Source organism: Cervus elaphus, chromosome 19, assembly GCF_910594005.1.
Source record: "Cervus elaphus chromosome 19, mCerEla1.1, whole genome shotgun sequence".
In the NCBI taxonomy this organism is placed as follows: domain Eukaryota; kingdom Metazoa; phylum Chordata; class Mammalia; order Artiodactyla; family Cervidae; genus Cervus; species Cervus elaphus.
The window spans coordinates 33,327,782-33,350,758 of record NC_057833.1 but is presented as its reverse complement, the minus strand read 5'-3'; the positions used below and the strand labels follow the sequence as shown (position 1 = coordinate 33,350,758).

Below are 22,977 nucleotides of genomic sequence, written 5' to 3'. Positions count from 1 at the left end.
CCATATGACCCAGCAATACCACTTCTGGGCATACACACCAAGGAAACTAGATCTGAAAGAGACACGTGCACCCCAATGTTCATCGCAGCACTGTTTATAATTGTCAGGACATGGAAGCAGCCTAGATGCCCATCAGCAGACGAATGGATAAGGAAGCTATGGTACATATACACAATGGAATATTAGCCATTAAAAAGAATTCATTTAAATCAGTTCTAATGAGATGGATGAAACTGGAGCCCATTATACAGAGTGAAGTAAGCCAGAAAGATAAAGATCAATACAGTATACTAATACATATATATGGAATTTTAAAAGATGGTAATGATAACCCTATATGCAAAACAGAAAAAGAGATACAGATGTACAGAACAGACTTTGGGACTCTGTGGGAGTAGGCGAGGGTGGGATGTTCTGAGAGAACAACACTGAAACAAGTATACTATCAAGGGTGAAACAGATCACCAGCCCAGGTTGGATGCATGAGACAAGTGCTCAGGGCTGGTGCACTGGGAAGACCCAGAGGGATGGGATGGGTAGGGAGGGGGGAGGGGGGATCGGGATGGGGAACACATGTAAATCCATGGCTGATTCATGTCAATGTATGGCAAAAACCACTACAATATTGCAAAGTAATTAGCTTTCAACTAATAAAAATAAGTGGAAAAAAAAGATATCAAAACAGCCCTCATCCCTCTTCTTTTCTCTCCACTCATCCAATGGATGATCTCATCTGTTCCATGGTCTTGAAGATCATCTATGGACTGATGACTCTCAGATCTCTCTCCTGACACAGGACTTGCATATCCAAATGCCTTCCTAAAGCTTTTTGGATATCTAGTTGATATTTCAAACTTAACACAACAAAATCTCCCATCCCCCACTTGCTCTTCCTGAAGTCTCTACAGTCCCATTAAGTGGCAACTTCAGCCTTCCAATAACCCAAGCCTACTGCTTGGGAATCACTCTTGAATCCTTTCTTTCTCCCACATACTATATCTCATCCATCAGAAAATCCTATCAGTTCTTCCTTCAAAATATCAGCAGGAGTCCAGCCACTTCCTTCCACTTCCACTACTACTATCATCTCCTGCTTGATTGTAGCAATCTCTTATAACAGTCACCATTCATGTTGGAAAGAGATGGCATCTCCCAATGGAGTAACTAAAGAAATTTTAATTAGGGACTGTTTACGAGGATACAGACAGGATTAAGGAAAATAAGCAAATAATGATCAAGTGCTTAGTGTCCAGCATGGCTTTGGGGGCCAATGGAATCATTATTACCCTTAGACATACCTGAAAGAACAAGAAGTGGGAGTAATTACCTGAAGACACACACAACAGGAACTGTACTCCAGTGGACAAACTCAGCCAGCCTTTGGCAACCACCATAAAGGAAGATGGAGAAAGGAAGACCATGAACTCACTCTCCTCCTGCTTTCTGATCTGCTGATCAGACATAACTGAACTCCAAGCTAGAAGACAAGGGAGTCCATTGATGTAGTCCATTAACTTCAGCCTCCTAGCCACCTGTGCTCCTCTGGGAAACAGAGCAGAACGGAAAACAATAGAGAGGGATCTTGGGGGGCAGGGAACAAATGTATTTGGCAAAATATCCTCATCTGCAAAACAGAAATAAGTATTACTGTTATGAAGTGAAATAATCAACATGAAGCATTTAGCACAATGTCTGGCACATGGTTTTGGGGAAAGAACAAATTTTATATGTTTGGCATTAATTTCCAAAGGTGGATTTTCATGGAGTGATGCTTCCCAAACTTCAGATTATGACCAATTAGTGGACTGCAAACTTAATGGATTTTCTGGATTTTTTTTTTTTTAAATAGGAAAGGAGCATACATCTCAGGAAGCAAGTGCAAGTACTGTCTCAAAAACATCAATTTCCATTAAGTTCAATTTAAATTCATATTAAATTCAATGTGTGTGTGTGTGTGCACATGCACATTCAAGTATGTATTTGTTTCCTAGAGTCACAAGCTAAAATATACTTCTTACTATTAATAAGAGTTATGGTCAAAAAGTGTTTGAAAGTCACAATTCAAGACTAAGTCTAGATACTCCCTCTAATCTCTCACTTATTACTCCCCCAAAAGTGACTTACTTGGTCGACAAATTTGAGAGGAGAAATTGAGTAGATGTGCTTAAGACTTTTCTCATTATCTGGTCATTCCAAGTCCCCTCTACTGTCTTCTCTTATTCTCTATGGTAGCCTAAATAATAACCCCCAAAGATACCAAGTCCTAAAACCTGGAACCTGTGAATATTACCTTATATGGCAAAATTTTTGCAGCTATGATTAACTTAAGGACCTTAAAATGAGGATATTATCCTGGATTTATACAGGTGGGCCCTACATGCAATTATATGTATCCTTTAAAAGGGAGGCTGTGAAGATTCTACACACAGAGGAGAAAGGCAACACGAAGACAGAGTAGAAAGGGATTTCAAGATACAGACCTTTCTTAAAGATTGAAGTTATGCAGTCACAAGTCAAGGTATGCTAGCAGATACCGCAGGCTGAAAGAAACAAACGGTGATTACTCATTTATTTATCAGTCAATAGACTTTTAAAAAATTGCTTTGAAGGGTTCTTCTCATGCCTTTAGTGTGCTTGCACTCACGAGTGAAGTGTCAGGAGAATTGGGAAGAACTTTGCACTCTGACTTCCCTCTGACCTTCTTTAGTAATAATAATAGCTACACACTGAGCGATAAGTATGTATAGAATACACAATATACATCTCTATCCTTACAAAAATTTGCCAAGATAGCCATCATACTCTTGTTTTACAAATGAGAAAATGAAGAGTCAGGAATAACTTGCCCAAATGCACACAAATAGTAAGTGACAAAGGTTGTGGATCTAGTTTGATTTGCATCCAAAAACAGCTATCTGCACTTTGAGTGTCTCCCTATGTTGTTCACCCCTGGTTTCCTAAGTCTAGGCTTGTGTTCCTCAAGCAAGCTACATATCATAGCTTGTATATACCAAAACCATATGTAACAGGAAGTTTTCAACATAGGAACTTTAAACTTTTTTCAGGTCAATTTGATCCCAAAGTCTTATATCCTACTTATCTTTTGTAGTTGTTGGGTTTAGAACTAGATTTTAAAAAGGCAAAAAAAGGAAGATGTACACTTAACACTAGGATCTCAGTTTTGGATAGTTTGTTAACAATGAATTTCATTACAGCTCAGGGCTGCCTTGGAGATCCAAATACAGACTCTTTTTACAGAGGAGGAAAACAAAGCCAACAAATTCAACTATTTGTCTAATAACCAAAGAGCTCATCAAAGCAGAATTTTATTGCAATGTAAACAGACTTATGATACTTTCTAAGTTCTAAGTGGAATTAATTCCAAATTTATTTTCACTATACAAACAACACACTACAAAATTTTCATTATTGTCTTCATTGTTTTTCTCTTCTCCTTTTATGTATAGATACATGATACCCTGTAAGGCAAAACCAAACATTACTTTTTATTTTGAGAAAGGGAGTAACCTTAAATAGCATTTTTCAGTTGATGTGATTCTGAGATCCCATGATCAGAATATTAACTGTCCTTAAGTCGTAATTCCATTCCACAAAACCAAACCCCAAACATTCACACAAGTTCCAGTCAAGTCACGTATTTAAATAAAATTATTTTAAATAAAAGAATGCCACAGAACAACCCCCGAAACAATATGGTTTGCTCCTTTAATTTTCTAGAATATCTTTTTGCTATACTGTATCGCTACATTTATTTGGCTTTATGGTGGAATTGTAACGGCAGGTATATGGATATTCATTACTCTTGACAATTACAAACAAAATAAATGCCAAGTGGAGGTGCTAAGACGTAAAGAAAGAAGAACGTTCAGAATGAAGCTACACAGTATTTGCTCATGCCCTTCTATACCAAAACCCTTCCCGTAGGAATTCCCAAATACTCTACGCTCAGAAGCAAAGAACAAAACGGGGCCAGGCTTGAAGGACAAACGCCGAGAAGCCCCACCTTTGAACCCAGTTAGGAGGTGACCCGCCTATCCACCAACCAATCCAAAGTCGCGTTCTCCACCCGCCCACTGCTTGAGCGACCTTTTCCTTCCCGTCCGCAGGCCCACTTTTACGACAGTTTTCCGACTTAGTTTACGGCCGCCACTGCCGTATTTCCTGGGGCGCCCTTGCCAAGGTGGTTTGTAAGTGCTGGTGGTGGACGAATTGCTTTGTGATAGAGGCAGAAACTTGGTGGGCTGGGATGAACCGCGCTCCTGGTGGAGGCAGGGGAACCGAGCAGGTGCCATGGTGAGTTCGGCCTTCCGGCCTCTTGGGCGATTTCAGGCCCAGTTCTCAACCTCAGCTCAAGGCCTGAGAGGAGAGGAGCCGCTGTCTGCCTAATGGGACTCTGAGCTGGGGGTGTAGCGCCTGGGGGAGTCACCCTCTCTAGGACACAAAGCTGTTGGCTCACCGCTCTCGGGCCTTTGTGCTTGCCGTCCCTAGTGCTCGGAGATAAATGGAAACGCACTTGATTATACCTGCTGTTCCCCTCCATCTCCTCGCAGTCCTTTATCTACATTGCACTGTCTTCCCCCTTTTCTCTTGCTGACTGACACACTTCTCGATTCCTATACATATTTGGTCGAAGGCGCTATGAAAAGCTACATCTCTTTGTTAAGCTCACGTTTAATGTTGAATCAGAATTTACAGGAACCCTCAGTAAACAGTTCTTTCTCCGGCAGAAACTTTATTTCCATTCCTCTTGATTGAATTTAAATGTGACTTCACTTTCCCTGAGGTGAAGTAGAAATTTTCAAGGGGCGGGAAATCATCCATTGTTGTAAAAGTAAATAAGCAAATCAACTTGCTTTTTTTCCTCCCTGCAGTGAAAGCCCCCTACCTTTACAATGCATTGGATGGAAAATTTGCAGGATCCTTGGGCAGAGTATTTTCATCCTCAAAGTTGTTTCTCCCGTTGAAATAAATTTTGTAGTGAGTTGAAATAGGAGAATGGGCATGATAGGATAGGGTGAGAATGAGAGAAATAAATACTTACTCTGTTTCCCTTTACCAGGCCAGTACAGTGGTAGCAGTTGGACTGACCATTGCTGCTGCAGGATTTGCAGGTTTGTTCATGGTTTGGGGATGGAACTGAAGTAGGAGATGTTGTTCAGTTCAGGTGCTCAGTCCTGCCGGACTCTTTGCGACCCCATGATTCGCAGCACGCCAGGCCTCCCTGTCCATCACCAACTCCCGGAGTCTACTCAAAACTCATGTCCATTGAATGGGTGATGCCATCCAGCCATCTCATCCTCTGTCGTCCCCTTCTCCTCCTGCCCCCTATCCCTCCCAGCATCAGGGTCTTTTCCAATGAGTCAGCTCTTCGCATGAGGTGGCCAAAGTACTGGAGTTTCAGCTTCAGCATCAGTCCTTCCAATGAACATCCAGGACTGATCTCCTTTAGGATGGACTGGTTGGATCTCCTTGCAGTCTAAGGGACTCTCAAGAGTCTTCTCCAACACCACAGTTCAAAAGCATCAATTCTTTGGCGGTCAGCTTTCTTCACAGTCCAACTCTCACATCCATACATGACCACTGGAAAAACCATAGCCTTCACTAGACGGACCTTTGTTGGCAAAGGAATAAAAAGTCTGCTTTTTAATATGCTATCTAGGTTGGTCATAACTTTCCTTCCAAGGAGTAAGCATCTTTTAATTTCATGGCTGCAGTCACAATCTGCAGTGATTTTGGAGCCCAAAAAAATAAAGTCTGACACTGTTTCCCTATCTATTTCCTATGAAGTGATGGGACCAGATGCCATGATCTTAGTTTTTTGAATGTTGAGCTTTAAGCCAACTTTTTCACTCTCCTCTTTCACTTTCATCAAGAGACGTTGAGGACTTTTTAATTATTTTGTTGCTTTTGTTTTTAGGTCGTTATGCTTTGCAAGCCATGAAGCATATGGAGCCTCAAGTAAAACAAGTTTTTCAAAGTCTACCGAAATCTGTAAGACTTATTTAGCACTTTTGCTAATTCTTTGCTGTGTATGAAGCCTAGAGCCAGACATTCATGGCGTTCTAAGTGATTGCTTTAGACCCCTTCTCTTGCTTCCCACGGGAAAGGTTTAGAAGTTCTGAGCTTTGTAATGGGGCTAAAGAATCAAATGTTATATATGATGGATTTGGGGAAGGGATGTTAACAGTTCTAGTATCATGAAATGTAATGTCACTTTATTGTTCATATGTGATTACCTTCAGCATCATCTGCTCTGCATCACACACACAGAAGGATCTAGGGATCTGAAGTGACCCATTGTTACTGTGTGGCTGTGGCACTCCTTAACAGCTTACTTGAATAACACAGCAGTTAGTTGGGCTCTGGAGTATGACTGAATGTGATAATACCCTCTGTGGTCAAAATTCAGAGTGAATATGATTTTGACATTCTGTAGAGAATTGCCTTTTATTGTTGTGATTGAGTTACATAGTGGGTAATGGTAGGCTTTACCAATATGATTTCTGACACATCGAGGTCAATGGACCTAATAGCCTGATTTTCTTAGTACTATCTTAAAGTCTTGTTTTAGTAGCTGCCTTGAACTTCAAAACATCCTTGAACAACTTGCTCACAAGATCTCCAGATCCTATAAAGCACTTGTTCTAAAACATTTAGTCATAGTCTGAGAACAAGTTTTTATTTGAACATGGCTAGCTTGGAATAATCTTCCCTTCACTCCCAGAAGAACTGGCTTTGAGGCATTGTTATTTTGTCTTGTTATCTTTGACAGTTTAGGTTGTCTGTCAGGGTGGGAGGTTGGAAATGGATGTTTAATGATCATTAAAATACCTGTTGCTACTTACAAGCTAAAATACCATAGGAATCACTCTGAAAAGTTTTTTGCTGGTTCTGTGAACATTTATAGACATTTTTTAGCAACTTTCAGTTTGATAATCTTTCCCTACAAATTCATTTCCTCTTTCAGGCCTTCAGTGGTGGCTATTACAGAGGTGGGTTTGAACCCAAAATGACGAAACGGGAAGCAGCATTAATACTAGGTGTAAGGTAACATTTTTTACATTTTTAATATTTTTCTTTCAAATTTAGAGCTATAAGCAAATGTTTAAGACCTTCTCTCTTTTTTTAGGAGTTATTTAATTTTTATTTTTGGCCACACTGTGTGGCATGCGGGATCTTAAGTTCCCCAACTAATGATCAAACCCATGCACCCTGCAGTGGAAGCAGGAAGTCTTAAACACTGGACTGCCAGGGACTTCCATCTATTATATACATTTTTTTAAACCTTAACATTCCCTACAAAAATCCAAAGAGAAGGCCCACTGACACTGAAGTACTTTTTAACTCACTGGAGGTAGGTTTTTCAACAGATAATCATTACTCAATGTTGTTCTCTATAACTGAGTGACAAATTTTGTGGTGAAAATTCTTTCATTTCCAGATACTTAAACATGCTTTCCAATAACGGGATTGTTGTAATAAATAGTTTCAAGTTCAACTCAATTTTTGAGAATACCTTATTTTTCTAAGGAGCTCTGTTAAGTTCTGTGATTCAGAATAGTCATCTTCCTTGTGTTAGAGAAGAGGCTCCTAGGTAGCTTTTCATACTTGATCCAGTTTCACAATTTTCCACTTAACCTTTATAGTTTTTTAATATGACCCAGCACTAGTCTGAAGTAAACAATACCTTTTCCTTTTTTAAATTAGCCCTACTGCCAATAAAGCCAAAATAAGAGATGCTCATCGACGAATTATGCTTTTAAATCACCCAGACAAGGGTAAGTATCATTACAGTTGCTAACACATTTTGTTGGGGTGACTAATTGTTAATAATGGGATAATTTTATAGCTAAATCTTGGCTGTTGTAAGGAAAATGCTTCAATTTGTTTGTGAGCATTGTCTCCCAAGCTGGGTCTACTTGCTGTTTTGGTATCTTAAAAGAATAAATAGAGTGGGAAATTTACTTATAGACTAATAAACAGATCTAGTAACTACTGTCATTTGGAAGTAGTGAGAAGCATTAACCATGTTTTGAGACCAGCAGTTGTTATGTGTCTTAAATACTGCTAATTACTTTTTGGGGTGGGGTATGAGGGGTGTCTACATTCTTAAGGAAAATGTTGAATTTCAGTTAATCAAACTACCAAAAACTTTTCCCCCTCTATCCATTTAGACTTTTTTTTTGGTTGTTGTTGGTCTTGTTTATCTCACATATAGACTTTTTAAACTAGTGGTTATCTAGTTAGAGAATTATAGGATGTACTTATTAGTTTCTGACACACTTCTAAGCAGCCTAAGGCTCTGTTGAAAGATCAAATGGAATACCAAAATATAGACCACAAAATCCATGAATCAGTTTTTAAGTCCTTTTACTTTCATGTGAGAGGTCTCATTAAGAGAGTTTTGGCTTCAGTGGGGTGGTAAATGGTATTTGACTGCATAACATCTTTCACAAAACTTAGCTGGTATTAACTACATTCTTGCCTGGAGAATCCCCATGGACAGAGGGGCCTGGAGGGCTACAGTCCATGGGATCACAGTCAGACATGACTGAATGACTAAGCACACACCAGAGAGCTTCTGATTCCTTAGGTCTAGGATGCAACCCATATATTTGCATCTTAACTAAGCTTACTGATTGCTTGCTGGTTTGGGGCCACACTTTTTTGAGACTCACTGAAATCACAGCTCCAGTTTAGTAGGAAAGCAGCTGTAGGTGATACATGAAGGGACTATTGATAACTGGCAAAGAAACTAGAGTGGGGTCTTCTAACAAAGCTCAGAAGCCTTTTGACAATTTCATGATTTTATAATAACACAATATGATAAATCAGTGTTCATTTATGAAAAAGGTAACTTAACACTATTTCAAAGTCACATGAGGATTTTTTTAAATCTTCTGTTTAAGCTTTTTCAAAAGGTGCCATTTTGTGTGTGTATAAATCTCCCTCATTGGAATACATCATTTCCCACTGATCAAATACATTAACTGTTTTTAGTCATCCGGTTCCAGTGTCATAGCTATTTTTTTAAAAAATTAAAATTTCCTTTCTGCTCATTTCATCTTAGATAAACAGAGGAGTTCTTGAAACAAGGTAATAGCTTTTCACCAGGCAGAAATTGGAGAATCCAATGTTATAACTATTCCTTTCTTCTTTCTTTCTATAGGAGGATCTCCTTATATAGCAGCCAAAATCAATGAAGCTAAAGATTTACTAGAAGGTCAAGCTAAAAAATGAAGTAAATGTATGATGACTTTAAGTTCTTATTCACTTACGCATACCAGCTTTTTATAATAAAATGCCTCAAACCTACAAATTTTAGAAGTTATTTAGTACAAGCTAAATCAAAGCCTTGGTATAAATCTGTTTAAATTGGAGGATTTTAAATCAGATTATAGATTATTTGTAGGTTATTTTATGGCTAAATGCATACCATTTAAGTGTTGTTCACTACTCATTTGACAAATAATTTGGTACCTATTTCAAGACAACAGTCTCTGCCCTAAAGGAATCCCCAATCTAATGGGAGACTGATAATTAAAATGTGATAAATATGATGGTATCAGCACAGGTTGTTTTAGTAGGGACTCATCTCATTGGGAGGGAAGGCTGTTCAAGGTACAGAGGACTCCCTAGTCACTTAGAACCCTGAATTTTAAAGTGAGTTTAGCCATAACGTTAACCTAAGAAATTGATGTAAGGTATGTATTTACCTCTTTGTCAGTGATAAATCTGAATTGTTTCAGATTTCATACATTAAAAACTGTAATAGTATGTTAAAGATTTGAGAGTACATGTTTTGTTTTTAATGAAGTATGTGCATTTTATTTAGGTAGCCCCTTAAAGAGACTATAAATTAATTGGTTATTTACATAATCAAGTTAAACATTTGTTAAAACACAGTAGGCAGAGCACTACTTTGTAGATACCAGGTGACTCATTTTAACAGCCTACTGGGAAATCACAGGTGATTTTGGAGGTATTAACTTGAAAATAAGAAATCTGCTAATAATGAGATTACTAGCCTTTTATTTCAATCTCCCGGACTAATCAAAAATTATTTATGAACAAGAGTTTAGTATCAACTAAAAACCAAATTTTTCAGACACATAGAAAATACGCCCAGAGGCAATCAAGCATTAACTTTAAAAAGGAAAAGTTCATATAGTAGGTATACTTGAGTGTTTAATGCAAAAATAGCATGTGTTTTAAGAGAAGTATTAAGACAATGGAATCCACTTTAAAATAATACTAAGGAGCACAACAGAGCATTTTTCTTTCACAATGATCAGTTTTTCTTTTTCTCTAGGCTTACCTTTTAAGAATCTATTATTTCATTGAAAGCTATTAGACTTACCATTTTTCTTGGGTAAAAAAGTCATGAATTTGAGGGCTCTAGGTCATGATAATTGATACAAGTATGGATGATCTACAAGATAGCCTTCATTGTTCAGTGTTTATTTTTTTTTACAAAATACTTGTGTATTAACATTTATTGACTATGATGTGCTAGCACTGTGCTAAGCATTTCCCCTGTATCTCCACAGTAGTTACTATTAAAGTACATTTTACAGGTTCAGTGAAGTTAAGAAACTTGGCCAAAGCAACACGCTGGGTCAAGAAAGCTGATCTTTTGCAAACCCAAAGATCTACGCTGTTAACCTCTACACTATGGTACCTTTCACAAATATGATAACCCAGGGATGTCTTCCTTGGTGGTACTGAGATACAAGTCTGGCACTTGTCATTACACTTACACCTTGAGGCTTTTTATCGGTTTCTCCTTTCAGATGTAGACACTTTTAAGAGGGAGGTACGTTATGGTTGAAGATAGGACTAGGGAATAGGAGATACAGGTTTCAAGTCAAAACTTCTGCTATCAATAGCCAGGCAACTTTGAGCAACGAATCTATATGCTAAGAGCTCTGCTTCCTTATCTGTTGCGGGGGGAGGGGAGGATGAAAAATTGTGATGATTTCTCATTTTTTGGATGGGAAAATGAGAAACTGCTGGGTTGCACAGCTACTGAAACTATAAGCCCAGAATATGTTCTCCAGTTTACTATGTTCACTTATAATTTGGTTCTCTATGTATTAGTCCTTAAAAGATGCCTGTTTACAGCCATCATATTTAGAACTAGCATACCAAAGGTTTAGTTTTCCTACTGACCCCCTTTCCTTTTGCCTTAACTGGGCCTCTAGGTTGTCATCATTAAGATGAGTCCTAACTGCTTCATAAGCTTTATAAACCTGCTTTGCTGGTGATGAAAGTAGGCTATAATGGGTAGTCCTGAAGTTAAATCTATTCCAACCCATGAGAGTTTTAAGTAAATTCTCTTGCTTTCAAGTATTTCACAAATGATGGGAATACCTGTGGAAGCATTTAATACAAGTCATGCAGACCAAAACCATTCAAGAAATAATTGAGAACCTGTAGGAAAATAGATGGAACACAAGTCCGTATCTATGTATTGTGATAAGCTTGGTTTTATAGTTTTCTCTGCAGTTCTTAATTTCTTCTGCTCTAAATTACAAGAAGGATAAAAGGCAGCTAGATGTAACATGAGAAGTGGAAGAAACTGGATAACTACCATCTTAACACAAGGGTAAAAACCTAAACATGTTGGCCTATTACACACTAAAGAGCTTTCTAATAGTCAGCACACTAGGAATTGTATGTCCTCTGCCTTAAAGACGACCTTGTATCAGAAGCCGTTTAAATTAATCCAGACAGAGTGTCTTCATTTAAGAGATAATCAAACAAGTTTAAACATTTTAGGCTAAAATACTGAGTTTTACTGTTTCAATGAGAATTTATAAGGCATCTTTCTGTTGATAATGACCTGTTAACATTTTTGCACTTCAGAAGTGTGTCTTGCAGTCATATTTTACTCAGCATAAATGATTCCCCCAAACATGTTAATTCCAAAGAAAATTAAGCAATTGGCTCCAAAACGTCAAAGGACAGAACATGATAGAAGAAAAAAAAAAAAACAAAACTATACATCTGAGGTTAAAATTAAAATGCTAGAATATGTTTTTCGTTCAAGAGTCATGGACTGAGAGAACCTTCAGTACTGGGAAACTTAAATAACTTTAAGCTCTGCTATTTGTTGTTGGCACTGTTATTCAGTGCTGTGTATCCGCTTGGAGTCAGCTGTTGCCTTAGCAACAGGATATAGGAAGAGCTTCTCTCCACTGTTAACACTGGCGATGACAAGGTCACATAGTCCAGTGTTAAGATATAATCTTGAACAAGTTAACACCTGCTGTGGCCTTAGTGGTATTTTAGTTAATGGAATTTCAAGTGAAGTCTTTACGTGACTTTCTTTACAGCCTGAAAACAGCAAGGTGAAAAATGAAGCTCAAAGAGGTTGCAGCACGAGCTCCAGACAACAATGAAGCATAAATTAGTTCATCTAGAAAAACTATGGGATAATTTTTATAACGAAAATTGTCTCTAACCTAGAAAATGAGTAGCTACATTTGACAATCCAAGTAAAATAAGGTACAAAATACAAAAACATCCAGAAAATACCCCTGTAATTTCACTCTTCACCCCCCGGCAAAATACCACTCATTAAAACACAAACTTGAGAAACTGCTAACTAGTATACTTAATAATAGTGGAGCTTTGACATTAAGGATATTAGTAAAAAATAATTTTGCCCTTTATTTCTAGATTGCATACAACATAGCTGGAAATGCCTGGGATAGATACATATATAAAACAAACACATTTTAATTCAGCATACTCTTTTAGAGTACATAGGACTATGGTTAAGTGTCACACAGTATCTAACATATGACTAGAACCAAGTTATATTAGAAAGGCCCGTATAGGATCTAGTTGGATAAAACAGAATATAGAAAAGGGTAGTACAACTAAGATAGTGACTCCCAATTCTGTACTTCAGTACCTGAAACATTAATATAGAAGATACAGATGAATCTGAATCTAAAGTGGTCCACTGACAAACCATTTTTTACAAAACTGTATCTCCCTTACAGAGTATGCACCTCCCTCATCCAGTAATTAGGGGTTTTCTGGATAGTTAGACTCAGAAAGATTCACTGCTTGGATGTCCAAAGTAAGTGATTATACCTTAAAACGTATTATTAGGTTGAACCATAAGAAATTGTCGCTTTGGTGGGTCAGAAGTGGTCAGCTGTTGGCAGTTTCCTATGTTTCAGCATAACTGACATTTTCAACCAGCAGCTGAATACAGTTTCAAATTACCACCACTTGCAAAAAGTTTTACTATAGCAGAATGCAGTTATTGCTTTATTCCAAGAGTCCTCTGAAATTAAACCCAAATGCTATCATAGGTTAATTATGGGTTATAAGTGACTATTACACATTCAAGCATACTTAATAAGAAACTAAAACTTAAAACTAAGGGGTCAGCAAATTCACTATATCAGGTATCCCTATAAAGGGTACAAGGGATCCAAACTATAAATAGCAAAGATAGGAAGACTGAATGAGACTTTACAATGAACACTCTACTTGCTACCTTCTGGAATACTGCTAAACCCATAGATCTAGTTCAAATCGAAGTTCCTGGAAACTTAGAAAACATAAGTAATTTTCCTTTACTCGTTTCCAATAATGACCAATCATCTGACATAGGACTTAACTGCATTATGTAACTAGTATTCCATCCACCTGTCTTTAGTAAACTAAGCTCACTGTAGGCACAGCCTATAAGAATACTGACTAGTTGGTTTCAACCTCAAAAGTCAATCTGTTTACAGCAATGTTAAATTAACATACCAACTTTGCAGACCATTCTCAGGTTAAACACCAAACTTACAGCAAACAGTAGCTACAAAAATACTTCCAAGGTGATGGATCCTAGCCACAAAAGAATGGCTGACCAGAAAAAAAGAGTAAACACCAGCTTAGTGTTTTCCTGTTTAATTATTTTGCTTACCTGTATATATCTATACTTGCTTTTTAAAGACTATTTACTTAAGCAATATTCCTCAGCGTGGTCCTAAGCAGTGTCTTCAGTGGTTTGAACTCACTACTTTGATATTCTTTCTCTCACCTTCACATCAAAATACAGTAACTACTTAAGACTTTTATGTATCCCTACTATAATTTTACCAACGATGACTGACCTGTCAACGAGAGGCCTAAGGCATCCCAAGTTTCAGGAAATGATCATTTTTACACCCATGTAATCTCACCTCTTAATTTGTAATTTAGTTCAGATATCATATATATATATATATATATATATATATATATATATATATGCTAAAACAGTATTTAACCTGCAGAGAAACTTGGTGAGAATTCTCTTGCAGAGAATTGGTGGGGGGATGGGAGGGGGTCACAGCAGCTGGCAAATTCTCCCATAGCAACATTTCATGTAACTAATAGCCAAAAAAGATGCACCTCTCTCAAAGTTTGGAAGGCTACCTCTATAAAGAATAGTTACCTTTGGGGACTGGGCTTTTCACTTCTAAATCTGAGCATATGATATTTTAAAAAAAGAGCCTATCATGATGCTATAGTATGTATTTTTAAAGGCTATTGGGATTAGTCATTTGTAAAAAAATGAAATCTTAATATTTATATCCTAGAATACGGTTGTCAGTTCTAAAAAATTCCTTGGGCTAACTCCACTTTTAAGATGATTTTGTGTTTCTTCCTTTCTCATTGAACCAGTCTTTACAGAACAAGGAGGATTTTCATGAATAGATTCTACTACCTGGAAGAAAATGAAAAATCATTTTCTTTTTGCCATATTTACCAATTTGGAGATTACTGAAAATTCCCATACCTTAATTTATAATTCTACTATTGAAGAGAAGGATAAAAAAAGCCAAAAATGTTACTTGTTTTTAAAGTCCAAAGACTGCACTATTCACACTACACCTTACTTTAAAATTTTCCATTATTAGGGTTTTAGGAAAAAGCATTTGATATTATCACAGCTTAACCTCACCAGTAATAAATCTGAGGGCTAAGGTTTATATACACTGACAAATATTTTTAGCTACACCCTGAATTATCCTTCAGTTGTAAAATCACTTAAGTTTTTTTAATGCACATAACAAATTAACACAAGTTATGCACATAAAAATACTTCTCAGATCCCAAGTGAACAAAAGGGCTCCCTCTTCTTGCTCAGTAGTCTTTATATAATATTGTGGAGCAAAACCCTCCCACAAATCCACAATTATTATCAAACTTGCGAACTTTTACTTTGTGTAAAAGTTTGTATATTCCTAACATTAAGCCATCTGGACAAAATATTTACAAAACAATCCAATCATTAATATGAGAACCTTTAAAATTATTACCTTGAAAACCAAAAATCAGTGACATTTCTTATTTAAAAACTGTTCATTATACTTTATAAAAATAATGAAGAATCAAAGGCAAAAGTAAAATTCTGGATTTTACCTCACTGCCTTCCAAAAGTTGCCTATGACTAGAATTTTGTTACAAAGACTTTCCTAATATCAAATCTCTGAGACCAATTCCCTAAACCATTCTATTCTAACATACTAAATTTTTAAGTACCAAGACTTCAGAGGATTCATTACAAAATGACCAACTAATATTTTAATACTATTTATGAACAAGTTTAAATGCATCTTAAAAAGCAATCAGAATACTACTCTAGGCCTTTAGGTAGGTCCAACTACTTTTCAACAGTTTGTTTAAAAAGTAGAAAGTTAAAAATCAGCAAATGGAAGATCAAAAGTTTATTTACTACCTGCATACAAAAACATATTGCACATCAAACAATCAAAACCAAAAAAAAAAAAAAAGAAAAAAAAAGAAAAAAGGGAGAAAAAAGAAAAGATACTCTACTGAAGACTAACATGTAGTTTATACAGAATAAACCTTCTGGAAATTGATCTTTTCAGTAGTTCAGGTTATGTCTGAATGGACATGACTAATTCAGTTTAGTGTTTTAACTAAAGCTATGTTTGATTTTTTAAATACTGTACACTTTAATAAATAAACCAAACAAAGCCTCAATGTAGAACAGTCACTGCCAATAACACCCAGTGTCCCTGCAGATGAGTGTTTAACAAATGTATTCCAGTGGTCTGCAGATTTTCCTCTACAATACAGCATTTTTAAAACACATTAAAACAGACCAGTTTCCAGACTAAAACTAATGAAGAAATTACAATTCAGTGCAAAATATCTTAGACTGCATTTCATTCTAGTTTTCCTCAGGTGAAGAAGTGGTTGCATATTATTAAAAATGTAACAAAAGCAGCTAATGCTTTCATAAAGAATATTAGGTTAGGGATCCCACCCCACCCACCTCCCCCCATCTCTGCCATATTTTGAAAACAAAATAACATTTCCTATAGCCAGCAACTTTTTTTAATGTTACATATACTATTCTCAAGGCACATCTGATGATATATAACACAGTAGGTGTCAAAGTATGTTTAACATATGATTTCTTCAGGATCCCTCCCCTTTCTGAATTCCAAATGGAGGAACTGAAAGTGCGATGGAAAGACTGGCGATCCATATTCTATCTTTGGCAAGCTTGTACAAGCACTATTGTAAAATGTAATGTAAAAGAACTGTAAACTAGGAACTTCTTCAGTTTATGAAACACCATTCAGGACTGCTGCGTCTTGAGTATTTTCTTCTTTTAAGGTATTAATCTTTTCTTCTCCTGGAGTACGCTGTAGCTTAGAAATTTCATCGCCAGAAGCACTAGTTGGGCCATTTATTGCCTTTTCTGAAGGACCATGCTCTTCAATCACATCTTTTGCCTGCCAAAGGGAGACAACTTTTTCAACTTCTTTATAAATAAAATCTATAACTGAGGAGGAAAATAACTACATAAACATTAATTAGCTAATAAATAATTTTAGTTTCACATACCACAATGATCTGAATTAAAACATTCTTAAAATTAAAAAAGGAAAAAAAAACAAAAACAAAAACCCCAATGTATTCCACCTCTCTGGGTCTTTCAACTCTTTATCTCTAGTAGCTAGCAATACATAAGCCACAGGAAGAATCTGTACCTGTTTTTTGAAAACTTGCACCTAATTTCATTTTAACCACTGGAAAACTCACCATATAAAAAGACATAAACAGTTAATACCCTAAGTAAGGCAAACCACCACCTATTTACTCACCTTTTTTGCAAACTCAAATTTACATATCAAATCCCTTAAAATATTTCAGAAAATTGAAACAAAGGTCTTTATCTACCACTAAGAAGAGGATCTATTCAGCCTATTGCTTCCCAAATTAAGGTTAACAGTTTCTATGCCCAGTATCTTTTACAAATGCTATTTCTAATTCTAATTGAAAAGTATTTCAGGCTCAAGCATGCATATCTTCAGTTACCTGGGGCCAAAAACAAAATCAAGAGTAGTCTTTAACTAAAATATTACTGGTCTGGTTGGGGAAACAAGTGATCATACAAGTTAAGAAGTAAAAATAAAACTAAACCATAACAAAAACAAAACCAAGAAAGCCAAAACCTACAGGTTAAATTCTCCTTACCATTTCTTTCTTGTTTTTAGCCAAAGTTTCCCTTGGGAGGTTTCTTTGTCTGCTCTGAGACTCAGCTCTAGAAATATAATCTGCAACTGTGACTGTTGAAGATGAGAAAAAAATTACAGGTGTTGAAAAAATATTTCTAAAGTTTATTTATGGATAAAGAGTAATTTTACTTTTAAAATAGACTAATGGTGGGTTACCCAATTTCAAAATTTTCTTAAGATGGGTACCACCTCCAACCAAAAATGAAGTTTGAAAAATATGCCTGTGGTTTGGTGCTGACTGTAGAATATTTCAAGCTGGACACAGAGGACGCCTAGATTAAAGTCCTCTTCCACAAGAATCCAGCCATTTGCTTCTGGTTAGTCTACAGTTGTGGGATAAGTTTGATATAAAAACCCACAACTAAGAATAGGAAATGCCGCATTCTAAGCCCAGATAGTGTTTGCACTTATGGGGGGGGGGAGAATGGGTAAATTGGGGTGTAGCATGCGTCAATATGAAATTTTCATCAAACATATAAAAACTTTATTACTCAGGTATTATTTAATAGTTCTGTTTTGGGGTTTTTTTTTTTTTTTTTAAGCACAGTAAGATTTCCAAGTGTGTTTTATGGTTCCTTTTTAATATTTCACACTAGAAACTGTTCTGAGTAATATGAAAAAATTCAAGCAAACTAAAGATTTGTCCACCATCTTAAAATGTGGACAATGATCATGGTGGAAAATGTCCACCATTAATTCAGTAACTATCCCCTTTTCATGTTTTGCTAATCTCTCAAGGGACTGACCTATTTGCAGTGGTGGTGGGGATTGGGGAAAAGAAGGGAAAAGACTAACCAAAACTAACACCCTGCCAGCAACCCAATGGCAACAAACTACCTCTGGTCTGCTGGGACTGGCCTCATTTTAAACCTCAGAACTCTCTCTCCAAGGACTTGCAACTTAGAATTCACTGATTTGAAGAAATATCAAAATAATAAGTCTCTTCCTTTCAGAGAATTTATTTTCTCTCAGAAACTGATGAAGAAAAATCCCTGATTATGTAAAATATGGTATAAATTATGGGAGCAAGTAAATTATGTAACAATTAAAACTTCGATAAACTTAAGTCACTACATACATGGGAGAACTAATCCATCAGGTTCAAATTACATAAAATAAATCATTTTAATATAAGACTGGACTGTATTTACAATTCATTTCTCTTAATTATGAATTAAAATGCTAACATCTTTATAAGATTCAATAATTTATAGAATTATTATATGAATCTTTTTAAATCTCAAGGAAAAAATTTAATTCAGAACTAATAAACATCTTTAGAAATACCACTAAAAGATGTTTCATGTCTTAGACCTTTCCCTCTATAAGAAACTCAATATGCTCATTTTGGAGCTTTAAAAATCATTTAAAATCACTGTAAATGAATCTATAAATAAATTTAATGGTTTCCAAAACTGGGGAGAGGGATCAAACCCACTCCTTTATTATGTCTACATATATGGAACCACAAGCATCCTAGGAAGTATTGTAGTTTGGAGAGCACCATGATGAATTCATTCTGTTTCCATGGTTCAGCGTTCAGTGACACCAGGAAGAACTCAGCTACCTGGAAACCTTGATGCACAGGCGCACATACTACTAAATCTGAACTTACGGTAATTCTTAGAACCATTCGCCCACTATGCAGACATAGAACTTTGATACAGTTTATCAATTAACAGGCACTTAGCTGGAAAGGTAAAAACCAGTGCCCATCCTCCACCAAACAGAGGTAAAATTAAAAATAACCTCAGTTGATCCAGAGAAAAACCTGTCTATAGCCAGATAATAGTCTGTTTTTAGTCCTCATAATGCAAGCCACTTAAAAGTTCAAAACAGATAAGCACTTATAATATCTAGGAAAAAAGTTGAGGCAATTTGTGTGGCGTAATTTGGACTCCAGAATTTCCTCTAAGGGATCCAAAATTAATTAATTGTACACCAGTACACTGCTGCACTTTGCTAAGTATAGTAAATACTCACTGCTTAATTAATACTAAAGGCAACAAGAAATTTTAAGCAAATATGAACAAATTAAATAACTGTTTATTTCAGAGAATGCTGACATTAACTTTTAGATAGACGCTTCCTTCCTAGAACTGCTGCCAGAGTGAAAGGAGAAAATGATGTGTTTGTTTCACCTATCCTATCTTCTGGGTGTGTGGGTGGGTGTGTATGTGTGTGTGTGCTGGGGGCAGGCTGAGAAAGGCAATGAGTTCTAAAGAGGAAATCAGTACTTCCAAAGAACAGAGTAAAAACAGGAATAAATGCAGTAGAGAACACAAATCATTGTCAAATTATTTAGAACTCCAATTACTCAAGTTTTGATTAATACCATGCAGAAATCTCTTCCTCTTCTTTATCAAAGCCTTTTATATTATTCCCTTTATGTCCTTTGACTTAGTAGTGAACCACCATCCACCTAGTTACTAAATTATGTTTTAATTTATCCTATCTCAAGCCCATACTAGTAACTTAAATTTCCTTATTTATAAAGTATGGCCAGAAACTGGTATTCACTGCTATGCCAGCTTCAAAAACACAAACTAAATATAATCTCTTCATCCCAAAGATATTTCTAACACTAAAGAGAGAGAAAAGAAGATAAAAAAATAAGAAACATTTCCTCAAAACCTATTGTGACAGTATTTAATTTCTTTTAAATTTACAACTAAATTTAAACAGGAACTTTTTTTCCCCCTAAGAATGGGAATTAATCCCCTTAATCAGTTTTCTCACACGTCTCGACAACCACTAAATTTAAAATACTAAGTAAAGATACTAGAATTTATATTCTTTATTTGGGGAAAAACACAAGAATTTGCTTTGGAAAGAATGCAAAATTGATTAGTTTAACAAAAGGGATTTATTTCTGGTGCACACAATTTCTCCACTGTGAATATACATGTGATTCTCTGTACACAAGAAATGGAATTAAGTTCCAGATAGTATAGACACAGCAAACAAGTTTCTTTTAAGTTACTAAAAATTTTATCTACTTAAATTAACATTCTAAAAGTAAGTAAGTACTATTAATTTGAATAGTTAGTAAGTGTAAGGGAAAAGGCATCACACTACAATAAACAAAAACATAACATGCATTCCTCTTATTAGGAAAAAGACACTTTCAAGTATTTTTCTCATTTATATTTTTTAAACTGTGGGTACTAGAACCCCCACAAAAATGAGGTGCTGAATCCAGATATAGTAGCAGGCACCATGCAAAAGCTGTCCAGTTTTGCCAATCATCCAAAATCACAAGCTACAACACAGTCCCTGGGATAGCAGGTCCCAACTCAAGTGTGCAGAATCTGCCAAGTGGACAAAATAATGGTCTTTTCAACAGTATTTTCATGTAAAAAAATTGAGACACAACATTAGTTCAATTAGACAGGTTACATTACGGTGTGAAGGAAGAATGCATTTTCTTAATAGTAGTCTTATTAGTTGAGAAAACAATTTATGCAATGCACATCTTGAATGTATATACACACATGTGTACATGTAAGTATAATATATTTAGAAAGCAGACACATGACATTTTTTTTTCATGCTTATGACCTGGTGTTGTCAACAGGTCCACTCAAGTTACCTGGCTGTCTATCTTCTGCCTGACCCCTGAAACGACGCCTGCGGCTACGATTGCGTCGCTGGGGTTTTTTTTCACTATCATCTGTAATTGCAAAGTTCACCATGAAACTATTCTGACAAAAACAATGCAAAAAACAAAGCAAAAAAAAAAAAAATTCTTGCCTTCAAAGATTTAAGGGGAAAGAACCTTTTAATTAAACAGGAAAGATAAAACAATACATGCTATTCACAGGAAAAATACTTTTGGGGTTTTAAACATTCCTACTATATTAACAGATGGAATCATCATCCAGAAATTAAGAGGGTTTTTAACTCTTGATTAAACAAACTCTAAGACTTAATTTATCATTCAGGAATAAAATTTTCCTCTCCAACAGAGTTTAGTTTTTACCAAAGTTAATCACATTTTAGTGCTTTGGAAATCAATGCCTGCAAAGTATACACACTTCATTAGTGTCATTTATAATACTACTTAAAGAGGCAAGATGAAAGCCCAATTTTGGCTTAGAAGATTGAGAGTATTAAGTGCCCCGCAGTTTGAATATCTGTATTGTTTTAATGGCATTAAAGGGCACTTTAATAAACCCTCCCAGTTTCGAACAGTCTGACTATACAAATCTGAAAACTAGACATTTAAGACAGACACAAAGCCATCTACCTACTTAAACACTAGGAAAAATTCAATTTGTGAATTGCATATGTTTGATTTTTTTTAAAGGCATCATATATTAACAATAGTATACCGTAATATATATCTTTTCCCTAAATGCTTACATACCTAGCCCATTTTCATTAACTGAAGCTGTATCGGATTCAGTCATCCCATCCATCAGAACAGCATCTTCATCAGTCCTTCGTCTACGAGACCGCCTACGACGGTTAGTACTGTGATGAGATTCGCTGGCATCAGTGTCTGCAGTCTGATCTGATTCTGTATTATCAAGTAAGCTGTATGGATTGCTGTCTGGATCTTTGAGCACTAAATGCATGTCAGAGGCAAGAAATATTTGTTTAAGAGAGCTGCAGTTATTAGAAATGTTTTGACCTATATTGAACTATATCAATTAATAATAAACTTCAATTTTCCCCCAATAAAAATACATCCTCTGTCTTCAGACAAAATGTTTTCTGTATCACTATTTTACCTGAAAGATAACAAATATGGAAAAACTTTAAATGATGATGAAAAATTAAAACAAGATGAGTGAACACCTTGGCTTTCTACCGTTTCTCTTGGACTTGTCTTAAAAACATTAGGAACTAGTATACTATTACATATTACTTTTTACATTCACATTCCTAGCTAATTCTGTACAGAGGCTAAAGAAATAAAAATGAAAACAAATATTCAGCTAATATACTTCCAAATAATACTCAACACCTGCACTCTATGACAGAACAGAAATCTATTATTACAAACTGAAGCAAGCAAAAGAAGTCTACACAAAAAAAGGCAAACTAAAAAGTTTGAAATTCTAACTGGTTATAGGAAAATGTGGGAATGAATGCTGACTAGTACTCCCATCTCCAGAAAGAAAAAGTATAGGTGGGATATGGTAGGGTAAGAGTGGGAAAGGAAAGGTTTGTAAGACATAATTTATAGGGGAAAAAAAATACCCATCTTACCTATGTGCATTATTGCTTCCAGCAATCAAATTATAGAAGAAATTCACCTAATCACGATTTTTCCTAAGTTTCCTTTGGTAACAGCTAGCAAGCTAGCATCTTTGCAAAAGACACTAAGTTTATCCATTAATCATAAACACTATGTAAAGTACATTTACTTTCAAATTCAGCAAACTGTAATGTT

The 22,977-nt window shown here is 35.9% G+C and overlaps 2 protein-coding genes across 8 annotated transcripts in view; one reads left to right on the top strand and one right to left on the bottom strand.

The window, feature by feature from the left end:
• The first annotated feature begins 4,142 nt into the window (after positions 1–4,142).
• On the top strand, positions 4,143–9,807 carry DNAJC19 (DnaJ heat shock protein family (Hsp40) member C19). Its single transcript, XM_043873598.1, has 6 exons — positions 4,143–4,314; positions 5,081–5,132; positions 5,939–6,012; positions 6,989–7,068; positions 7,729–7,799; positions 9,191–9,807. Exons 1-6 carry the CDS (start codon positions 4,312–4,314, stop codon positions 9,259–9,261), a joined length of 351 nt encoding a protein of 116 aa, XP_043729533.1. The 5' UTR covers positions 4,143–4,311; the 3' UTR covers positions 9,262–9,807.
• A 6,563-nt stretch (positions 9,808–16,370) lies between these two features.
• FXR1 (FMR1 autosomal homolog 1) overlaps positions 16,371–22,977 on the bottom strand; it is a 67,852-nt gene continuing 61,245 nt past the window's right edge. For 3 of the 7 annotated variants that reach the window (XM_043873590.1, XM_043873593.1, XM_043873595.1), the window contains 4 exons: positions 21,946–22,146; positions 21,169–21,249; positions 17,536–17,627; positions 16,371–16,790 (listed from right to left, as the gene is read on the bottom strand). In XM_043873590.1, coding sequence (XP_043729525.1) covers positions 16,620–16,790; positions 17,536–17,627; positions 21,169–21,249; positions 21,946–22,146 — 545 coding nt within the window. In that variant the 3' untranslated portion in view covers positions 16,371–16,619. The remainder of the gene's footprint in view (positions 16,791–17,535; positions 17,628–21,168; positions 21,250–21,945; positions 22,147–22,977) is intronic. The other 4 variants (XM_043873592.1, XM_043873594.1, XM_043873596.1 and 1 more) reach the window with 2 other exon arrangements.